This window comes from Chiloscyllium plagiosum, unplaced genomic scaffold (genome assembly GCF_037043375.1).
Source record: "Chiloscyllium plagiosum isolate Xiang-an unplaced genomic scaffold, Cpla_swu_hap1 HiC_scaffold_17, whole genome shotgun sequence".
NCBI classification, from domain to species: domain Eukaryota; kingdom Metazoa; phylum Chordata; class Chondrichthyes; order Orectolobiformes; family Hemiscylliidae; genus Chiloscyllium; species Chiloscyllium plagiosum.
The window spans coordinates 22,498,000-22,522,342 of NW_028270155.1; the positions used below are offsets into that span (position 1 = coordinate 22,498,000).

Below are 24,343 nucleotides of genomic sequence, written 5' to 3' on the forward strand. Positions count from 1 at the left end.
AAAAAGACATTGTACCTGTTACACAAATGAGTAATGTGGTATGTGAATTTCAGCAGTGGTGTGATGTTGAGTATATGTTCCTTATGACCCAAAAACTGGTGAATTATATCAAAACAAAATATTCCTTCACCTGCCTGTAAAATGGCAAGGTGCTGACCCTAACCAACTAACACATGCTTATTATATTTAAAGCAGTGTCCAAAATTGTGATTCTGCAATTGGACAGCACCTGCTAAAGTATCTTGAGTGTGGTAAGAATTGTGCTGACATTCACTGGAAGCTGCCTATATTAGTACACTATTTGCAAAGAACATGTGTACGAATTGCGCCTATTTTAACATAAAAGGTGACGGCCATCGTCTGATTCGTAGGAGCATGAGTAGGGCACTCAGCTCACAAAGCCGACTGTGAACCCCAACATTATCATGGCTGACCCTCTATCTCAACGCTATGTCCTGCTTTCTTCCTATGCCCACTGATACTATTTATCTTATAGAAATCTTATGTCTTTTTTAAAATATATTCAGTGACTGTATTCGGTGGCAGAAATTCTATTGGTTCATTACTCTTTGAGTGAGGAAATTTCTCTTCTTTTAGTGTGAAAATAACTAATGCATATGGCTAATTTGGATTTTCAGAAAGGCTTTGATAAAGCCTTTGGTAGGGAATTGCAGGTGTGAAACAGAGGGTAGGTTTGTCAGACATGATTTTCCCCTCTGAAATCCATGGTGTCTCTGTGTAACATTCTTGGTATTCTCTAAGTGTCCTTTTGTCATATATTTATAATAAGACCCCAGCACTTTCCCTACCAAAAATGTTTGGCTAACAACTTCTCCTCTGGATTTTCAGACTGGCAAAATCTTTTATTCTGGACTCTCCCTGACTAGGGGAAACATCATCACTAAATATTTCCAAGCCTGTCAAAAGTTTATTTGTTTAAAAGTGAACCATTCTCCTTCTAAACTCCAGTGAATGCAGTCCTAGTCAACCCAGACCCTCTCATATGACTAACCTGCCAAGCCAGGAATCAGTCTGGGCAATCTTGGCAGTACTTCCTCTCTGTCAAGTGTATCCTCTCTTGGATAAGGAGATGAAACCTGCACACCATACTCTAGGTATGGTCTCACCAAGGCCCTGTAATCTAGCATCTGAACTTTTTTGCAATGAATTTGCATATAATTTGCCTAACTAACAGGTTGCATGCTTTCTGTCAATGACTGGTTTACCAAGATATCCAGATTGTTTTTGTATATAAACCATTCTCAATTTATCACCTGTGACTATATTAAGTACATCTGCCATTCTATTTTTGCTTCACATTTGTCCACATTGTATTGCATCTGCCATGTCTTTCCCCACTCACTCAACTTGTCTAAATCACCCAGAAACCTCTTTAGGTCCTTTTCATCATTCACACTCCCATCTAGTTTTATGTTGCTAACAAATTTCTATGTTATGAATAGCTTGGACCAAACACAGTTGTCTACCCTATCCTGCTTTTCACTCTGAAAAGACTCATTTATTCCTGCTCTCTGTTTCACGCTTGCTAACCAGTTCTCAAGGCCCTGTCAATAAAGTACCACCAAGCCATGTCCTTTGATTTTGCATAATAACATCTGTGTGGGACCTTATTAAAGCCCTGGTGAAAATCCAAATACACCAATCCATTAGTTTTTCCTCATCTATATCCTAACATCAGTGTATGACACGGTGGCACAGTGGTTAGCACTGCTGCCTCACTGTGCCAGAGACCCGGGTTCAATTCCCACCTTGGGCAACTGTCTGTGTGGCATGTGCACATTCTCCCCGTGTCTGCATGGGTTTCCTCCGGGTGCTCTAATTTCCTCCCACAGTCGAAAGATGTGCAGGTTAGGTGAATTGGTCATGCTAAATTGCCTGTCGTGTTAGGTGAAGGGGTAAATGTAGGGGAATGGGTCTGGGTGGGTTGCTCTTCGGAGGGTCGGTGTGGACTTGTTGGGCTGAGGGGCCTGTTTCCATTCTGTAAGTAATCTAATCTAATCTATGTCATAAAATAAAACTCCAGTAGGTTTGTTGACCAGATTTTCCTTTCCTAAATCCATATTGTTTCTAAGTGTCCTTTTGTTATATATCTATAGTAAGATTCCAGCATTTTCCCAAGTACTAATTTTTGACTATCTTCTCAGTTTTTATTCTCTCCCTCCTTTTTCGAAAAGTGGGATTATATTTTCCACCCTCCAATTTCTAGGACCTATTGAATTTTGGAAGATGATAACTAATGCATCTACTATTACAATGGCTACTTTCTTTACTACCCTGGCATGTAGATTATCAGGCATTGGCGATTTATCAGCTTTTCATCCCATTAACTTGTCCTGTACTTTTTTTTTTAACTGATACTAATTCCTCCAATTTCTCCTTCCCCAAAAATTCATGCTTCTTTAGCACACCTAGCAAGTAATTTGTGTGTCTTAAAGTAGTTGTTTAATTGTTCGTCCATTTCCTTGTTCTCCATTTTTCCCTTTTTCCTGTTTCAGATTGTATAGGTCCTATGTTTGGCTTCATTAATCATTTTCTTTTTACATCGTTATAGAAGCTCTTAGAGTAGGCTTTTCTGTTTCTTGCAGGTTTACTCCCACAATTCCCTCCTTAATCAATCTCCTTTGCTGAATTCTAAATTGCTCCCAGTCATCAAGCTTGCTACTTTTTCGAGCAATTTCATATGTCTCATCTTTGAATCTAATACTGTTCTTAATGTCTTTTGTTAACTATGTTGCCACTTTATCTGAAAAGATTGTATAGTCACTGCAACGCATGTGTTAATTTCTTAAATAGTAACCATTGATTATCCGCGGTTATACCTTTTCATCCATTGCATTCAGCTCATCCTTCGGACCTTTTGTAGTTTTCTTTGGTCAGATTTAGTGAATGCCTTTACCAATCAGACTCATCCTGACTGGTTTGGAATATAAACAAAGCTGAAAATTAATGGTCAGTCATCATTTAACTGTGCATTGTACATGCAGTATCTCGACTAATCAGAATAAACTTCCTAACCAATCAGCACACAAAAACAGTTCATGATTTTGTATACCACTTGACCTACTCTGTATGTAATGTATTTTTCTGTGCACAGTTACAGTCCCTAATTACTGCACTGAAGCATTTGCTTGAATTGTTTCAGTAGTTTTCATAGCAATAGGAAAGCCTCTGTTGAAACACTTAGTGGGGAGCATAGCCATTTGCCAGACATGATATTAATTTTATTTTTGTTTGTTAGTAATATCCAGAATGTAAGACCTGCAAAGTGAACCTAGTGCTTTGGTTTGTTTTTCCCGTCTTTATTGATAGATGGACAACATCTGGTGGCAGATGATTTGCAGAATGAAGAATGTGGACAGCATGAACTAAAGGACTGGATGTACACAGTCTCTCTCATTTCTACTTTTCTCCATATATTTGTAGCAATGGGCCTTCGTATTACAAATTCAGAGTCCCAAGGTGAAGTCTTTAGCACAAAACATCTGCTGCCAAAGTGTGTAGGTATAAAATATACTGGGGTGTTTACTGTATTTGACATTCCATCAATCATGTTCCTCAACGCCTACCTACCTTCAGAACATCAACACAAATGGCAGCTACTGTTCTCCTCTCAGTTCCATGGAGCAAGTTTCACTCGCTTTTGCAGTCTGACTCTACACAAAGGACCGACATTATTGATTGTAAAGGATTCGGATAATTACGTCTTTGGTGGGTATGCTTCCCACAGCTGGGATGCAAGACCACAGTTCCAAGGTAACGTAGCATTGATGACATGACATTTATCTAAAGCAGATTGTTTTTTGATGCTGAACTTAACTGCAGCTTCTGATCTTGTCCCAGTATTTGCAGTAGGATTACCAACAGTGTGGGACTGCTTGAGCCATCACATTCTAAAGATTTGTTGTATTTTAAAGTCCCTTAAGTTTCTGCAGGACTTTTTCATACCTGATTTAATTATCTTAAAATCCTCACTCTCTTTAGCTCTTTGGTTACTCTCTAGTTCTGGTGTTTAATTTATGTCTTTGACTAGACAGACAACCCAAAATTGATTTCATGTCTCTGACATTTCTTTCTCCTTCCTCTACCTCTTCGGAACCAAATGTTTCCTTTAGCTACACTACTTTTTATCTTGTTGTAAAAGCTCATGCTATTTGTTTTTCTATTTCTGGGAAGTTTATTCTCTGTCTATTTGTTTCCATTTCCTCTAAACAGTTTGGTTGCCCTTTACTTGTTTCTAAAACTTTTCAAATCATTGGGTTTACTGTTTTTATTTTTGCAACATAAGATATGTCTTTTGATCAAATACTATTTTAATCTATCTGTGACTTGCTAAAGAAGTTCTTGTTTAGATTTTTTGTTAATGGATGTTTCATGTGTGTAACATTTTAATTTGTTTCTTCAAATGTATCACCTTGTTAATTATCATTATACTTGCTAAATTATGTACCTGAGTCAGCCAACTCTCCCCTCACACCTATGTAATTCCCCTTCTGCTCTCACGATTAAGCTGTCCCTTATTTTGTTTCATAAGACTTGCTCACCCTATTAAAAGTTGTATTGATAAAGGGGATTTCTGGAACTTTGCCCTCAGGGCACATTTGATGTTTCACAGTGAAGAGGATGGGGATAAAAAAATAGGGAACCCACCTACTTCCAACTAATGACCTGTTAAGTCCTTGAGCTTGTTAACTGACTTGTGGGGGGAAGTGAGAATGCTATTTTCAATTTGTCAGTTGCCAAATCAGAATAGTCTGCACAAGTGCACAGCCACCATTGGGTTCAATGCAGGCAGGAGTTGGGTAGTTTTGTTTGTGTGATGCTGAAAACCTTTTGAGAGCTGGGGTATCGTGTGCGCATAATTGTGCACTTTAGCTTTCAGTTGGCTTTCTTTTGTGTACTGAAGTCTGCCGTCCATGTGAGTTGCTGCCTGCAATTTTTTGCAAGGCAGCGATACGCTCTGCAGTGGTTGCCATTGATTTTATTACTTGTATTGTGCTGACAGTTCTGCCTCCTGGTAATGTTTGATCACACTGATTGGATGTTGGGGGTCACCTTTTGGCCCAATTAGATATTTACATTTGGAGATGGGTTTACAAGAGTGATATTTATGTAGTGTAGGGTAAGGATTCATAATTATCCAGATCCCAAATTGAAATGCAAGTCCATATCTGTAATGTCGCTTAGATCGAAACCACTTGCCTTTAGATTAGATTAGATTAGATTACTTACAGTGTGGAAACAGGCCCTTCGGCCCAACAAGTCCACACCGCCCCGCCGAAGCGCAACCCACCCATACCCCTACATTTACCCCTTACCTAACACTACGGGCAATTTAGCATGGCCAATTCACCTAACCTGCACATCTTTGGACTGTGGGAGGAAACCGGAGCACCCGGAGGAAACCCACGCAGACACGGGGAGAACGTGCAAACTCCACACAGTCAGTCGCCTGAGGCGGTTTACTTGGTTAAAAATCACACAACACCAGGTTATAGTCCAACAGGTTTAATTGGAAGCACACTAGCTTTTGGAGCGACGCTCCTTCATCAGGTGATTATGTCACCTCACCTGATGAAGGAGCGTTGCTCTGAAAGCTAGTGTGCTTCCAATTAAATCTGTTGGACTATAACCTGGTGTTGTGTGATTTTTAACTTTGTACACCCCAGTCCAACACCGGCATCTCTGAATCATGCCTTTACTTGCGTCACTAGTTCACCTGTCCATTTTGCAAATGCTTTGCAAGCCTTAAAATGTAGTTTTTCACTTTAGTTTTTATTGTTTGGTCCTTAATCGCTGATACATTATTGATTGTTCCTTCTTACTTTCACTCTAGTTGTTTGTAACGACATTGCTGAACCATTCTATTTCCTTTAACCTTTTTCCTTAGATTTCTAGATCTCCACTTGATCCCACCTGCCCTCATCCTCTTTTAATTTAAAACCCAATCCAAAAGTCCTACATTTCACTAGGACATCAATCCCAACCCAGTTTAAGTGGAATCTGTTCTGATGGAACAGCTCCCCTCTATCCCCAGTACTGGTACCAGTGCCCCATGAATTGAAGCACTTTGCTCCCAAACTACTCTTTGACCCATGTACTCAATTCCCTAACTTTCTTGATCCTGTGTGAATTGGCATGTGACTAAGGTAACAAGCCAGAGGTAAGTATCTTTTTGAAGTTCTGTATTTTAATTTTGTTTTAATAAAAACAATTTGCATCATTCATGTACTGGCTATTTTTAGAATTTGATGTATAGAATAGCTGTGTTTTTCTTACATGGCACCAGTGAGTATACTTCAAAAGCAAACCATCAGCCATAGGTTAACCTGAAAATACGATGTGTTTTCTATACCAGTAAGTTATTTATCTTCTTTGGGACATAAAATAATACTTTTTTGTTCTTTTGTAACTTTTTTCACAGGGGACAATAAATGTTTTTTGTTTACACTGAATCCACGATTAGGTATCTATACTTGTACAGGTTACAATGACCATTATATGTATCTAAATCATGGCCAACAGACAATGCCAAATGGACTGGTGAGTAAACCTTCAGTGTAAAATCTTTTCAGTAATGTGTGAGCATAGAGCTGTCTGTATTTTGAGCTCAGTGTCTTGTTGAAGCCTGTTCTCCATTTCAACTTGGCTGTGTGATCACTAGCCTGGGAGCTTTTTGGAGGGGGTGAGAAGGGAACATAATTCGGTAAGTTCATCCTTGCGAGAAACTGACTCCCCTGTCACCATCTGACTAATCAGTTTCTGAGTGAGACTGTCCACGGGCAATCTTCTTGACTCATTCCCTTCACCAATGAAGTCAATTAATGGCCACTTAAGGCCTCAACTCCCTGATTATCTGCCACTGAAGCTAGCACTGGCTAGCTTCTCAACTGGGAAGCCTGTGTGAGTTGCCTGCTGGCTGGTGGGGGAGAAAAGAAAGAGAGAAGAACAGGGGAAAGGGAAGGGGAAAGGGAAGGGGAGAGGGCTATGTTGTGGCCTCCACTTACATCAAACTGGAGACAAAGGGGTGGCCTGTAACACCTACCCTCTCTTTCCCCCATCCACCCATGACTTCAACCTTGCAGGAAGAGTAAAGAGAAAGACCCTTCTCTGCTAGATTCCATGAGGATTAGGCTTCAAACAATTGTCCTTAGAACCCAGAAGCTGCCGATCTTCAATTAATGAACTGATTGGTGGCAAAACAATGAGATTTCCCTGCAGCAGGGGTGATGCTTACTTATCACCTATATATACTGTCACTTTGGAAAAAAAACTGGGACAATCACACCATTTGTCTTTTGATAAGCAATTTAGAATGATACTTAATACTTTCATGTCCTTGAGGTCACCTCTTAGCTTATTGTGCCTTGGGCTAAAGTTCTCCAGCCTTCCCAAACAGTTCATCTCTATAGTCTCAGGACTCGAGTTATTTTCTCAGCTCGTGTATATTGTTGTAAATATTACGATTAGAATTGCATGCCATATTTCAATGCTCCTAACACTAACCCTTTGGTACTCCACTCAGCACCACTGACTGGTGTTTTGGCCAAACAATTGGGAGTTAAAGTCCTGCTTGCCTTAAACTCGCGTTTGGCAGCAACCAGTTTTGCTGTCATTGTTTTTTATTGCTTAGGAGAAAGTGAGGTCTGCAGATGCTGGAGATCAGAGCTGAAAATGTGTTGCTGGAAAAGCGCAGCAGGTCAGGCAGCATCCAGGGAACAGGAGAATCGACGTTTCGGGCATAAGCCCTTCTTCAGGAATCCTGAAGAAGGGCTTATGCCCGAAACGTCGATTCTCCAATTCCCTGTATGCTGCCTGAACTGCTGCGCTTTTCCAGCAACACATTTTCAGCTTTTTTTATTGCTTAGTCAATGTAGCAGCTTTTCTGGGAAGGTGCTCATGTGTGCCAGTGGAAGCGATTGTAAAGTTTGCAAAGGCTGTAAATAATGACCATTTACAAATGAATCTCCTGTCTGTGACACAGTCTAAGTATCAATAAAGATTCTACTGGAAGTGAAGCATGTCAACAAAGATGCAATTTAAATTAAAATAAATTTCAACAATTTGACAAATTATTTTTTATAAATTCTGCAGTAAATTTTAAAAAGCAAAGTCAGAGAGAAAATCTGATCTTTGTTCTTCCTTACAGTTTAGAAGGGTGTTTGTTAGTGATGGATCAGCTGGTAGTACACATGCTTCTGCATCACATGGATCTGTGTTCCTACCCCAGTAAGGGGAGTGCTTATTTTGGTTCAGACCTTCAACTGAGGCACTGACTCATGTGGATGTAAAAGATACCACAGCACTATTTTCACTAGATATGCAAATAGGACCTAGTACTTCATAACAACTTCAATCAACCAGTTCTCCACATGCCACTAGTTTTTCTGCATGACCTTGTAGCCAGCGCTGAACTCTCTGGCCCAGAGTGTTTCGACTCAATGTTTAATGACTTGATATAACTGTTAATCTAAACAAGGTACTCTTTTTGCCTTTCCACTTCAAAGAATTCAACATGTAGCCATTGTCACAGTTTTCTTGTGTTTGGCTGTGGAATGAAAGGAACTTTGATTGGATCATGACCCACTTTGAGACACACTTCACAACTTTGCACCATCTCTTTACTGCTTCTAACTGTGCACAAAACACTGGCATAGCTTTGCAAAATATTGGTTATACATTGTCCTGTTTCTTGATTTTCAGCATTGTGATGTCTAATTTTACCATATGGTTCTTCTTGTTCAAAGACCACTTTTTGCTGTCTCAGTAATTCCTCAGACAGGTTGATTCCTACTGTATTTAACTTGTGGTGTCTAACTGCATTTTCATATGTCAAGTTCTTCCAACCAGGGAGACTTTGTTCTCGGCTGCTACCACCAATAGCAAGCAATAGGACATTTCATAATATTCCATTCTAACATTAACTTCACCTACCTTTAGAATATAATTATTAGAATATCTGTTCAGTTTCACACTAGTTTTGCACTCGGAAATGTGACTTAGGGAACTCCATGTACTCTCCTTCTGAAATAACAGATATGGCTACACCTGTATTAAAGCTGCAAGTAGGTTGAGTCCCCAAGATTTGTGTTTGCTGGAATTTATCTTCAACCCTATCACTCTCAAATCCCATGGTCTGTTTCGTTGCTGTCTGATGAAGTACAACACTCTTTGCTTGCGACCATCACTTTTTCTATCCGAATTTACCGTGTGCATATTTGGGGATTTCCAGACTCCTGAAGTAGACTTAGATCTACCATGACCTCAATGGTGCGTATCATTGACTTGGATCTTTGATACAACCTGGAGCACCACTGTTTCCCCTATTCCTGCATGCCATCTGCCTCTGAGTGACTTTCTCATGTACATAGTACTTCAACTGGGAGTGGAGGCATTTAGATGGTTGGTAGCTACCATAGCAACGTAGCATCCACATTTCTGACTCTTGGACTATTAACGTGGATCTCTCTGAATCTCAGGGAGCCTCCACTGCTGGATAAGCAAAAAACAAAAACTCCCTTGTAATCAAGGTTGCATGACTGCAGGTTGAAACGCGGGTTCGTTGAATTGCATTTCCAGAAGCTGCTACCACACATGGACCTCAGACGTCCGTGCACTGGGAGGAACAATTTGCAGGAATGTAGCTTGTAATTTGAAACTGTCCCTTACTGCAACTCACCTCATCACTGAGCTCCTTCCATGACTTGGCCTGGCTGTTTGACAAGCTTGGCCGGATTACAAACTTGTCTTGATGGTAAATTTCTAAGTTTGTGTCAAACCCATAGTGAAGAGAGAGTTTCTTTAACTCAAGAATATAATCTGCAACAGTCTGTTTTGCTAAATGCCTTATTTCACACAATGTGATTCTCATTTCTACTGGTGCTGTAGCATGCATCAGAACCTCATTAATTTCAGAATACTCCATCACACTTAGGTTTCTTGATATTTCCTGTTCAAACACTACATCAGAAACATCTGACGTCTCCATGGTGAGGGAACTATCTATTTTATGCATTATCTCCTAATTTATTTGATTTCAGACTAATATATAATCTTTATTTGTAATTGCACAAATCTCTCTTTCTTCGAATTTAATACCTCCATTGACTACGAAAATGCCTTCAGCATCGTTACATACTGCGCTGACTCACTGTGTTCCTTAATATGATGTGCAATTGAGAACCCTTTCACATTGCTCAAAATTCTTCAGAATCAAATTTAGAGATTCTGAAAATTTATAGCAATATTCTTCCAGGCTTAAATGTTCAAAAAAGGATTCTATCTTTGTGGGTGGCACGGTGGCACAATGGTTAGCACTACTGCCTCACAGTGCCAGAGACCTGGTTCAATTCCCACCTCAGGTGACTGACTGTGTGGAGTTTGCACATTCTCCCTGTGTCTGCGTGGGTTTCCTCTGGGTGCTCTGGTTTCCTCCCACAGTCCAAAAATGGGCAGGTTAGGTAAATTGGCCATGCTAAATTGCCCGTAGTGTTAGGGGCAGGGGTGGGTTGCGGGTCGGTGTGGACTTGTTGGGCCGAAGGGCCTGTTTTCACACTGTAGGGAATCCATATCTAATCTATCCAATCCTCATCGTCACCTTTCTGATATTTTTGATATATATTGGTCCAGAAATGGATTCACAGCAGGCAGCTGTTAGTCAACTAATTTTACTTCCACCTCTTCAACACAGAGGGCATTGTAACAAAGGGTCATGTATGCAAAGGCTCTTGGAAACTTTTCATACTTCCTATGTCCTTCTACCCATTTGCATGGTCCTGTGTAACCCTGTGCCCCTCTATGCATTCAGCATGACCCTCAAACCCCACAGCAACATTGTACTTCCTTTCATGAACCGTCCATTCCCCTTTCATCTACCATTCAAGCTCTCAAAGTTCAGGGTAACAAACAAGGCTATATCATCTAAAATTCTATACTACATAATATACTCTGTTCACAAAAGTACTCCCTTTCATAAAAACACATTTTGAAGCTCTTAACAGCTTTGACACCTCTTGACTTGTCTTGATAATTCTTGACAGGTTCTTTACAGCTTTACCAGTTCCAAGGAGCTTGAGCGCAAAAGGAATAATAGGTAGTTCTTCTATAATGTGATGGTTGGGTTGTGCAATCCCGTGTTATAGAGAATCAAACTTTAGATACAGCGCTTAAAATGTTGGCGATGTAATTGTGTTACAACCAATGCATGGTTTAAAAGTTTGCACTTTTGAAACAGTGTCCCCAGTTTGTCAATCATATTACAGGGAATTAGCGTTAACGAAATGTGCTGTATAGCAGAACGACCTGTAATTATCTGAACAGTTAACAATTACTCAGGGTACTTAATCCCTCCCCAACATACTAAAGGACCCCTGAATATCACTCTTGCAGTAAATCTAACTGCATCCCTACCGCACAGGAACTCTACTTCCAATCCTAATGTGGCTGGGGACCATAATCCCAGGCTACTTCAGAACTCAGAAAAAACACATAGAAAATAGACTTAGAATCACAGAATCCCTACTGTGTGGAAACAGGCCCTTTAGCCCAACAAGTCCACACTGACCCTCCGAAGAGCAACCCACCCAGATCCATTCCCCACCCTATATTTACCCCTGACTAAGGAACCTAACCTACATATTCAAGAACACAGTGGGCAATTTAGCATAGCCAGTTTACCTAACCTGCACATCTTTGGACTGTGGGAGGAAACCCACACAGGGCACAGGGAGAATGTGCAAACTCCACACAGATAGTTGCCCAAGGCTGGAATTGAACCTAAATCCCTGTGAGGCAGCAGGGATAACCACTGACCATCTGCCTGAGCTTGACTGCTATACACATTGTGTTCCATGTAGCAGGGCTAACAAAGTAGGATTTAAATTGAGACAACTCATCTGTTAAGTAGCCATCTGCCTGTGGGAAATGTGTGTGTACTCTGAGCCATTCCCACTCCCACAGAAATGGGAAGTGCCCTGTCTGAGGGTAGGATTTGTGTTTCTTGCAATTTTCACTATATTGGAAAACCTGCCTGGTATGGTGCAAACCTGGGTCAAAGTCTGTTTGTTGCACTTGATATGAAAGAAATGGATGAGGCAATGTTTTGATTGAGAACATTGTCCTGACAAAGGGTTTACTCCTGTGATGTTGGACAATGTGTACTTTGCTTGTCTAGTGTCTCTGGTATTTTCTGTTTCTCGTTATTAACTTATTATTGTAAGCTGAATTCTAAAGTATAATTGAATTTCCAGGTTTGTGTCAGTTTTGGCTCTGGGGGTAGCCTCTGAGTCCAAAGGCTGTATTCCTAATCCAAAAACCAGGGTAAAATTTAGGCTGACGCTTTGTGGAAATACTGAGTGATCGCTACATGTTTGGAAATGACACCTTTCAGATGAATTGCTAAACTGAGGCCCTGTTAGTCCTTTGTGGTGGATGTAAGCTATGATTTGAAGGAGAGTAAATAAAGTTTCCTGCTGAACTAGCCAACACTTATTCCTCAAACCTCACCTTAAACATACGGCAAAATGAAAACATGGCAGATGTTGCAAATCTGAGATCAAAACACAACGCTGAAGAAACTCAGCTGGTCTTTCAGCATCTGTAGAGAGGGAAACAATGTTAATAGATTCATAGAAATCTACAGTACAGGAGGGGGAAATTTGTACCTGTACCCGCTCCTGAAAGAGCTACCCAGCTAGTCCTATCGTCCAGCTCTAAAAGAAATATCATCAATTTTCAGAATAAAATAATATTTCATGTCCAGCATGACTGTTTTGGAATTGAATAAGATGGAGACGTGATTAGGAGCATGTGGACCAAAAGGAAAGATCAGGGCAAGGTTAGAGAATAAAAGTATCACAGAACAAAAGGCAAAGGCAGTGTTAATGGTCATAGTGAATAAACAAGGCATTGATCCAGACTAGGTTTTAATAGTAGGTGTAAAGAACAGAATATGGAACAGCTGTTACTGACAGCAAAAAGAAACAAGATACAAATGCTGAGGTGATGAAGTGGAATATCAGAATGGAGGGAGTTTGGGTCAAAGGGCCTGTCTCCGTGCTGTAGGATTTTATGACACTACAATCTGATTGCAAGTTCCCATAACCAGCAATACAGTAATGTGAAAATTGGCTGTCACATTGCCTACCTTACAATTGTGGCTAAAGGTTAATCAGTTAATTGGCAGTGAAGCAGTTTAAGATGCCCTAAGGTCGTGAGAAATGCAACTAAATGAATTTAGGACTTTCTTGTTGTAAAAGGTTTGCTGAGTAAGCTGTTACACCTATGCATTGAGGGATTGGAACTTTGTTTGATGTCCATAAAATTTTGCATTGGCGATAGAACCGCTGACCAAATACCAAGGAAATATCAATGAGTTATTTTTCTGAAAGAGTTCTGAGGAAGAGTCACTGGACCCAAAACATTAATTCTGTTTTCTGTCCACAGATGCTGCCAGACCTTCTTAGTCTTTCCAGCAATTTCTGTTTTTGTTTGTTATGCCTGCCACACAGCTCTATTCCTATTTGGAGTAAATTGGAAAGTATCTGAGCAGAGAGATAGTTGCTATATAAATGCAGTATCTCAAATTCAAATGTGTGGTCAGTGTCCACGTCTGTGGCAGATTGGATGTAATGAACTGTTTGTGAGTTAAAACACAATCTAAACAAAAGCTACCAACTAACTTGAAGGTTAAAAAAGCACACAACACCAGGTTATAGTCCAACAGGTTTATTTGGAAGCATTAGCTTTCGGAGTGCTGCTCCTTCATCAGGTGGTTGTGGAGTGTAACATCGTAAGACACAAAATTTATAGCAAAAGTTTACAGTGTGATGTAACTGAAAAATATATTGAAAAAGACCTGGATATTTCAAGTCTCTCATCTTTTAGAATGACCATGTTGGTTTCAGTTCTTTCATCAGTAAATCGCAGAACATTTTTAAAGTTACATTCTCAAGTGAATTTTAACAATTCTAAAAGATGAGAGGCTTAACAAACAATCCAGGTTTTTTTCAATATATAATTTCAGTTACATCACACTGTGAACTTTTGCGATAAATTCTGAGTCTTACGATCTTATACTTCCACCTGATGAAGGAGCGGCGCTCCGAAAGCTAGTGATTCCAATTAAACCTGTTTGGACTATAACCTGGTGTTGTGTGATTTTTAACTTTGTACACCTCAGTCCAACACCGGCATCTTTAAATCATAACTAACTAGAAACTATACATCTTGAAATAATAAATGTGAAGCAAAGGTGATGATTGTAAAACTGACTTTTTGGATTTCTTATACAGGGTATGGGAGGGCAGCTTTATTACTTTGGATTGTGGATTGATAGCAATTATGGCGAAGGACACAGCAAAGCAAAACCCAAGTGTACAACTTACAATAGTCCACAGTTGTCTGCCCAAGAACATTTCGTGATTGACACTTTGGAGGTATGGAGTGTCGGGAATCCACCTGATGATCAACTGGTGAGTTCTAACCCTTGTTCTAAGACAGGAAATCCACACATTAATGTCTGGTGTCAAGTAATATTATTACTGATTTCTTCAGGACTTGCAGTTTTAAAAATGATTAACTCAGCTGGAAAGCAAAAAGATCAACTGAAGCCAGGCAGCTGGTGTTCTAGTGGACATTATTTCAGTCACTTTACGATCCCTTTATATAGCAACACCTGTTCAGAATAAATGCCACATCTCCTTGAGGGAACAGCAAATGGAATTGCAAACCTGTCTCCTTCCATGCTGGAAATCTCCCTTAAATCTTTCTACTTCATCTGATTTTTTTTATGAACCAGGAAGTACATTGATCAAGAGTCATTAGTTTGTAATGTACGTATTAACGAAGTCATTCACTACTTTGTAGAGCCTTTTAATGTGTGTTTTTACTCTTTCATGATTCAAGGGCATCACTGGTTAGACCAACATTTATTGCCCATGCCTAAATGTCCTGGAGAATGTGGTAATGAGGTTACTTTTTGAACTGTTGCAGTCCATGTTGATGATGGTGCACTGCAATGTTGTTAGGGAGGGAATTCCAGGATTTTGACCCAGCACCAATGAAGGAATGGTGATATAATTCCAAGTCAGGATGGATGTGGCTGGGAGAAGAACCTGGAACTGGTGGTGATCCCGTGCATCTACTGCTGTAGTCCTTCTGGTGTAGTCTGATCAGAAGCTGAACAGCAGTTCAGATATTTTAACATGTGTATCTTTAACCACATTCTTAGAACTGTTTTGAACCCATACAACAATAAATGAAACAATGAGATTTTGACCTACGTAGGAGTTGAGTGTTCTGTTTGTAATAGTTATTAAGGAGAGCCACTGCAAGTTTTCTTTGTAGAAAATCTATGATGTTTTACCCAATGTCATGAAATAAGTGATTGAAGTATCACATTCTCATTTTATGAAGAATTTAGTCTTTATTTATGTGCTGGCAAGAAAATCTGACCATTTGTTTTCAGATGTCTTGCTGATAAATGATCAGATGCATGAGCCAGTTACAAATTGATATTTCTTGAACATGTAAGCAATTATGCCATGTGGTTAGATATAGTTAGTTTGATGAACATGCAGCAAAAGTAGGGTCACCAGTGTTGCACGCTTTGCATCGAAGAGCATGTTATTAAAGTGATTAAAGTCACTCACTTTTTTCTAATATCAACGTTCTGGAGAAGAAATATTGGAGATAGTTGAGAAAAATGCCACCTTCCACCTTTAAAAAAATCTTAGGAGACACATTCTCTTTTGGTTTGCAGTGCTGTATGAGTAGTTTTGTTTGAGTCATACTTGCAAGGTTTGGGGCAAGTTGCATGGTTCTTCTTAGCAGATACCCTTATTACAGCACTCCATCCATCACCATCCCTCACTTTATATTTCCAATATTTAATAATAATCTCATTCTTTACTACTTAAATTATCACTAATTGGTAGTCATTACTTCACATCAGGGTAAGGTTGGGAATACCTTTTCTCTCTACATGGACTTGCGAGTTTTAAATCAACATAAGCGAAACATAGCAGCAGCCGTCAAAATGTACCTCGGGACATTCTGCAGAGTTATCTGAATAGTGATGAGTTTTGATTTTTTTGATTGAAAGTAAATTGAGATTATTTTTCTGTTTAAAAAGAACACTGCGAAAAATACAAGACAAAGATGTAATTTCAGTTTAATTAAATGTTTTGGTTTATTGGGAAACATGGCTGCTTATTTATCCAATGTTGCTAATTGAAGAGGGGTTATTGGGTTGTATCAAGTACACCCCATCATTAGTATTGGAGTAATAGCTTATTTAAAAGCACTTCAAACCATTTCAAAGGGAAAGCTGATGCATGTTTCAGCTGCCTCACGTGCAGATAAAAATCTTGCAATGTTCCTCTGATAACTGTTGCACTGTCTTCTAATTTTAAATAAAGATCTCTAATATAAAGAAAGTTCGAGCTATGTATACTAGACACACAGGAGGCTAAATGTTAACCAAAAGTAAAGTGGCCGTTAGCTCTTACACTTGAATTAAAATTCTACAATGTTGTGCTTTTTACTTTCAGTCTCAGCCCAAGAGTGTACTAGATTCGGAACCTGAAGCACAGGCCTTGCTGCACATGATTGGAAAAATAAGAATGAGTGATGGATTACGAGATCCAAGTGAGGATGATGGAGAGGAATGAAGTACTCCCTGAACGTGAAAGCACAGAATAAATGGCACAATGTACAATAGCCTTTAAATATCACCATAATTCCTTACAAAAAAAGGGGACACATTTGAATTGTTCAAGTCTCTGGTATTTGGAGGAAGCCTTAACTAATAAGCAGATGAGGGCAGAACTCCCAGTTGCTTGAAATGGAATAATAATTAAGCATATGTATCACAATTAAAGATTTGCCCACTATAAATACAAGGGTGCATGAACAACAAAACATCGTCAACTGATTCCCAGGCTAGTTTTCATGGCTGGAAAGAACAATGAGAAAGCTAATTCCTCAGACACTATAACTACAGAACTGTTGTGTTAAGAAGAGAAAATGGAGGTAAGATTCACTTTTTGTTGTAAAGAAGGGAATTTTACTGACTTTAATGCATCTAGCCCTGCATCTTCACCCATTATCAAGCACTGAGCAGTTTCTAATTTAGGTTTATGTAAAAAACAACTGTCTTAGTTAAAGCTGTTAAGCGTGCTGTATCAGTTGAAGACAGAAATGAGTCAATACCAAACTGATGCTCACCTCAGATATAGGGTATCGTATAAGTGAATTATTATAAGATCGGATACTTTCTCTGATCATAATCTGGATTGTTACATAGATTTAAATGTCATCAATTTATCACTGATTTATGCAGCATAACTGCAAAAGTTTGTATTACTTAACACTGCTGCAGAATGATTGTATTTTTCAAAGTATATACATTTTCCTACAATAGTGAGTTTGTTACGAATAAATTTGCGGTGCTTCAATCTGTGTTCACTACAAACTTTTCAATAAAATTCTCCAAGTTTAAATATACTGTGTCCATTCTCATTGTTGGAAGAATACAATAAAAAATGACTTATTTTTTAGTATGAGGTTAAAGTTTTAGAAAGACGCCTCAAATTTACTGGTTTAATCGGGCAGTATCATCTTTCTGTGAAGAACACGATAATCTAGACTTTGTAAACTCCCATGTCTTTTTTATTAATGTGTATCTCTTTAAATTGCTTTTTGGATGTTTTCCACTTTACTGCATCAATACTGGGAGTTTATAGTTGCTCTTTGTTTCACTAATTTTGTTCTGTTCACTGCTCAGCAGGAATCCAAGAGACAGCAACAGACCCTGATGAAGGATTAATGGAGGCATTGTAAAGGTGCAGTTGAGGATTAATATTCCTTGTTAATACTTTGCTTGCATTAGCAACAACACCTAACAGGCTTTTAATATATTTGATTGGGTGTGGGAATTGCTGACTTGACCAGCATTTGTTGGTCATCCTTAAATGTCCTTGAACTGGATAACTTACTCCTTAACTACTATTTTTGAGGGCAGCTAAAAGTCGACCACTATGCTGGTGTCTGGAGTCACATGTAAATCAGACTTGGTAGGGATAGCAGAGTTCCTTTCCTAAAGGGTATTAGTGGAGCAGTTAGGATTTTACAACAATTATTGGTGCTTTTGTGGTCACCATTATTTCGACTAGTTTTACACCAGATTTTAATTAATTGAATTTAAATTCCACCTATGACTATGGTTTGATTTGAACCTATGTCTTTAGAGCATCACCATATCACTGCTTCATTAGGTAAAACCTCTCCAATGATCTTAACCACTTTAAATTAGGACAACTAGTCCCTGAAGTATAATTGTTAATTGTGCTTTCTAGAATTGAAGGGCAAGTTTCTTAGTAGAGAGAAAAGAAATCTAAAACAAAGCACTTACTTGTTTTGAATTTGCAGATTGAGAACATTGTTATAAATATCAGTAATGCTTTGGATAATTTATCTATGGGAGGGTGCTTGTTTAAACATAGTAAAATATTAGTCATAGGAGGAAAATGCTAGGGATAGCATAAACTTTGTTTTAAAACAAACAGGTATATCAGACATGGTCAATTGAAAAGACAGTATCAGATTTCCTTCCAACTTGAAAGCTCTAAAGACAGGGATGAATAAAGGGAGGGGACAAAATGAAAAATACTTTAGTTCACAGAAGAATCTAATAGATTCTATTTAGCAGTTTGCAGGCTAATCAAACCAGAGTTCAGTCCAGTATGAATATGTCACAGATTTCATTTTGGATAAAGAGTATGAATTAGGTTTTAACTTGAAAACTGCTTGATAAATTGGATAGGGGTGCAGTGGTAGTGTCCCTGCATCATTGCCAAGAGGCCTGAGTTCAAGTCCCACCAGCATCAGAGTTGTGTAATAACATCTCTGAACAGGTTGATCAGAAAGTATCAGAAAACATTCCTGTGAAGGGTAAATGCCCGAAGCATCGCTTCTCCTGCTCCTCGGGTACTGCCTGACCTGCTGTGCTTTTCCAGCACCACGCTTTTTGACTCTGATCTCCAGGATCTGCAGTCCTAACTTTCTAGATTAGAGTGGTGCTGGAAAAGCGCAGCAGTTCAGGCAGCATCCTAGGAGCAGTAAAATCGACGTTTCGGGCAAAAGTCATTTTAAAAATGCTTTTGCCCGAAATGTCGATTTTACTGCTCCTTGGATGCTGCCTGAACTGCTGTGCTTTTCCAGCACCACTCTAATCTACACTATGGTTTCCAGCATCTGCAGTCATTGTTTTTACTTAGTCCTCAGTTTCTCCCAGATGTAGCCAAACTGGATGCTGGGATGATGTTTCCCTGGTGGCGGAGGCATCCAGAAAAATATCTCGATCTCACAATACAGGATCGGCCATTTTGGTCTGAGATGAGACATTTCTTCACCCAGAGTGTGATGAATCTATGGAGTTCTTTACCACAGAAGGCTGTGGGGTGAGGTTACTAAATATATTTTAAAAATAGATTTCTGGAGACTAGAAGTATGAAGGATATGGGAAGAGACCAAGTATGTTGTTCAGATAAAGGATCAGCAATAATCATATTGACTGTCAAGTGTGACTGATGAACTGAATAGTCTACTTCTCCTGTTTCTATGTAAGTTAATAGTCATTAAAAAGATGAGATGGATGCTCTGCATCTTAAATAGACTCTGTCCTTCAGATCGAAGCCAGCTTGCATAGTGCCTATTTTTCAATAGAAAGTGTTAAGTGAGAAGCCTTTTACTATTTTTATCAAATGAATATGAAAAACTGATCTATTTAGACATAGTGTACATTTAGTTGATTCATTATAACTAATTGTCGTAATTGTCCTTGTACATTAGCACCATATTCAGTGATAGTAAGTAGATGGAAAAACACTATACTGAAATTTATTGCAATTTAATGTTCAATTTTTTAAAATTAATATTCATGTTTGTGCCTTTTGAGATTAAATGTACTTCTTTACATTGACAGTGGATTAAGCAGATAATCTCAAATAACTTTAGTCTCAACAATTTTTGTAATCCAGAATATTTTTTGTAGAATCGTGAAATAATTATGGCTCAGAGGAGGCCATTCAGCCAATTGTATCTATGCTGTCCAACTATGACTCACCTATTCTCACTCCCCTGCTTTTTTTTCAATGTAGACCTACAATCTTTTCTCTCTCAAGTAGTCATCTAATTCACTTTTGAGATCCATAATTGAACCTTCCACCACAATAATCTCAAGTAATGCATTTTGGATCCAAAAAACTCACTGAAAGAAAATATTTTACCTTCTACCAATTAAGTCAGTGCCTCCTGGTTCTTGATCTCTTCATTAAGGAGAATCGTTTCTTCCAGTCTACCCTTTCCAGACACCTCATGATTTAGAATATTTCTATCAAATCTCCTTGTAATCCTGGCCTTAACATCTCTAAAATACCATCAGTTTAAGCCCCTCGAACCACTTTTGTGAATTTTTTTCTGCACCCTCTCTTATACCTGTATATCACTCATAAAGTGTGGTGTCCAGACCTGGATGCAATACACCAGTCAAAGCCAAATACAGGTTTGCCACAAGTTCCTTGCATTTGTATTTTACATTGTAATTCATAAAGCCCTGGAATCCGTGTGATTTTATTAAGCACTTCCTCAACCTTCCCTGCCATCTTTTTAAAAAACTGTGCTATTTACTCTCCCTCTGCAGCAGTACCGACTTTAGAATGTACATTCTATTTTATATTACCATTTCTAGTTTCTTCTTACCAGAATGAATCACTTTACACTTCATATTCAATAAGTCACTTTAAATTTTCGAATCTGTAAATTGATTGGAAATTAGTATCTCTATGTATGATATGCATTCTTTTTTAATGCATGGTCACAAATGTTAAAACTTCTTTCATAAATAAAATGTCAAAATTTCAAACAAAATTACATTTCAATTTGAATCTGGTGTGAAAATGTCACTACATTGTAATCAATACTTATTTGGTTATAGAGTTTCATATTGTTGCACTTGCTATTTGCAAAACACAACTGACCATTTATTTGTAGCATTTGAAATATGATTAGTATGTTATATTTTCTGCAAAATAATGCCAGTCTTGAAAGGAAAAGCAAGTCACTAATGACATTATCGAACTGGTGATGGAGAAAAAAAAAAGACCAAAACCCCTGACTCATCATTTTGGGCACATGAATAGAAATGAATAAGATGGCAATTAAGTAATTCAGATAATATCAGGAAATTTTGATAAGCCAATACATAGGCATTATGGTTTGACATAGACATGGTGAGTTAAAGAGCCTGTTCCTGTGCTGTACTGTTCTAATCAGAATTTCTTTTTTAAAAAATCATTCATGGCATTAAGGCATCACTGGCTAGGCCAGCATTTGTTACGCATCCTTAAATGCCCAGAGGGCAATTAAGAGTCAACCACATTGCTGAAGGTCTGGAGTCAGATGTAGGTCAGACCAGTAAAGATGGCAGTTTCCTTCCTGAAAGAACATTAGTGAACCAGATGAGTTTTTTCCAACAATCAGCAATGGTTATCATTAGATTCCTAATTGCCTCCCCTGGGTTAAGCATTTAAAAAAAGACCATTTCATAATTTTGATTCTGGAAACTCAGCAGCCACCTGAGTGAACCTGTGTTGGAACAGAGGTATATTCCAAGCTAACTAGTTGCTTTATTAAGGTTTGGAGAGAGTTAGTCTAGACTGCTTGAACAGTTGTCTAGATTCTTTCTTCTTGGAGGCTGCAGAGTTGTTTAGTCATTATGACCTATTGGAAAGGAATTCAAAATTTGTTTTGGAACTGCAAATGGTTTGCATTATTCAAATAAAATACATTCATACAAGTCAACTTGCCTTCGTTTGGATCAAATCTAATTTTTCCAGTAACAGATTCAGCTCTTCTAGGTGTGAGAATACGTATGTGACTGTATCGGTATGTAATAGGGTGATACTGGGAAACAACAGCAGATGCAGATGGAAGAAACTGAAGGTTTGTAAATGCTGCAAAGACTTGGAATTCATGATTATTGTGCAAGGGAGTGGAACTGCAATTAATGAATTTGAGTTACAGACCTTTGAAATTAGTAATACATTATAAAATAAATATTTTTCAATTTGCAAAATGTACAGCTGGGAAGTTGAACTGTCTTACTCTGCATTTCTTCTTTTTCTGGGGAGAAAATAAAAAATGGATTGTCACTGTCTCTTAACGGCAATGTTAAAAAAAAAACCTGTTTTACTTCCTTTAGTTTAACTATTACACAAGTGGTTATTCATTACTGTGGGAAAAATTGTTTTCTTAAGTAAATTTATTGCTTTATTTTTATTAATTTATTAAATGTTATGCTAGCAATGAGAAAGAGCATAATTTTGAACATTTGTCATTTTAGACTTTCAAAATTGGATGGAGAGCAATTTAATTCAAGCAAATTGTGTTGGATTGTCAGAACAGCAGAGGAAAATCTCCCAGTGTCAAGCCATAGCCTAAGACGCTGGGGAAGTAAACACTTCACTCTTGCCCGATCCCTGTACTTGAATATGGAATTGTCCTAGAGGTAAAGCATTATCATAGTGCAACTTGTAAGACAATCTTCAAGGGCTGCAGGAATGGAAATAAATCTCTGGAATATGGTAATATTGAAGTTCATCAATACAAGTGCAACTGAAGGTTGTAATGGCTTAAAATTCCAAAGTTTGCAACAAAAATTGCAGTTCTAGAGTGTCCTTGACCTAATAGCGTCTAAAGAAAGAGCTACCTGATGGTGGAAATAAGAGCTGGTCAAAAGAAAGTTTGAAAAGTTTGGAACGCCCCTGCAAATACCAATTGATATAAGGTCAGTTTTAAATTAGTTGCTGGAAAAGCGCAGCAGGTCAGGCAACATCCAAGGAGCAGGAGAATCGACTTTTCGGGCATAAGCCCTTCTTCAAGAATGAGGAAGGTGTGCCAAGCAGGCTAAGATAAAAAGTAGAGAGGAGGGACTTGGGGGAAGGGGCATTGGGAATGCGATAGGTGGAAGGAGATTAAGGTGAGTCTCTGAAACGTTCCGCATCATTTACTGCAATCCTTCCATATCCGTCACAAATTCACCTGCACCTCCATACACATCATTTACTGCATCCCAGACCATCCATAACCTCATCACCTCAGGGGATCTCCCATCCACCACCTCCAACCTCATAGTCCCACCATCCCGCACCGCCCGTTTCTACCTCCTGCCAAAAATTCACAAACCTGACTGCCCCAGCCGACCCATTGTCTCAGCCTGCTCCTGCCCCACTGAACTCACCTCTGCATACCTCGACACGGTCCTGTCCTCCTTAGTCCAAGAACACCCCACCTACGTCTGGGACACCACCCACGCCCTCCACCTCTTCCATGATTTTCACTTCCACGGCCCCCAACACCTTATCTTCACCATGGACATCAGTCCCTACACACATCCATCCCCCATCATGAAGGCCTCAAAGCCCTCCGCTTCTTCCTTTCCCACTGACCCAATCAGTACCCTTCCACTGACAGGAGAAAGTGAGGTCTGCAGACGCTGGAGATCAAAGCTGAAACTTTATTGCTGGAACAGCACAGCAGGTCAGGCAGCATCTTGGCTCATTCCTGAAGAAGGGCATGTGCCCGAAACGTCGAATCTTCTGTTCCCTAGATGCTGCCTGACCTGCTGTGCTGTTCCAGCAATAAAGTTTCACCCTTCCACTGACACCCTCCTTTGACTGACTGAACTGGTCCTCACTCTGAACAACCTCTCTTTCCAATCCTCCCACTTCCTCCAAACCAAAGGAGTAGCCATGGGCACCTGCATGGACCCCAGCTATGCCTGCCTCTTCGTCGGATATGTGGAACAGTCCATCTTCCGCAGCTACACTGGCACCACCCCCACCTTTTCCTCCACTACATCGATGACCGTATCAGCGCTACCTCGTGCTCCCATGAGGAGTTTGAACAGTTCATCCACTTTACTAAAACCTTCCACCCCAACCTCAAATTTACCTGGACCGTCTCAGACTCCTCTCTCCCCTTCCTAGACCGTTCCATTTCTATCTCGGGCGACCGACTCAACACGGACATTTACTATAAATCGACCGACTCCCACAGCTACCTAGATTACACCTCCTCCCATCCTGCCCCCTGTAAAAACACCATCCCATATTCTAATTTCCTTCGCCTCCACAGCATCTGCTCCCAGGAGGACCAATTCCAATACCGAACAACCCAGATGGCCTCCTTCTTCAAAGACCGCAATTTCCCCTCAGACGTGGTTGACGATGCTCTCCACCGCATCTCCTCCACTTCCCGCTCCTTC

At 39.3% G+C, this 24,343-nt stretch overlaps 1 protein-coding gene across 2 annotated transcripts in view; it reads left to right on the forward strand.

Moving 5' to 3' along the window:
• meak7 (MTOR associated protein, eak-7 homolog) overlaps positions 1–17,519 on the forward strand; it is a 59,111-nt gene extending 41,592 nt beyond the window's left edge. For both annotated transcript variants that reach the window (XM_043706646.2, XM_043706643.2), the window contains 4 exons: positions 3,331–3,774; positions 6,443–6,561; positions 14,310–14,489; positions 16,569–17,519. In XM_043706646.2, the coding sequence (XP_043562581.1) occupies positions 3,331–3,774; positions 6,443–6,561; positions 14,310–14,489; positions 16,569–16,688 (863 nt within the window). In that variant the 3' untranslated portion in view covers positions 16,689–17,519. The remainder of the gene's footprint in view (positions 1–3,330; positions 3,775–6,442; positions 6,562–14,309; positions 14,490–16,568) is intronic.
• Positions 17,520–24,343: the final 6,824 nt, after the last annotated feature.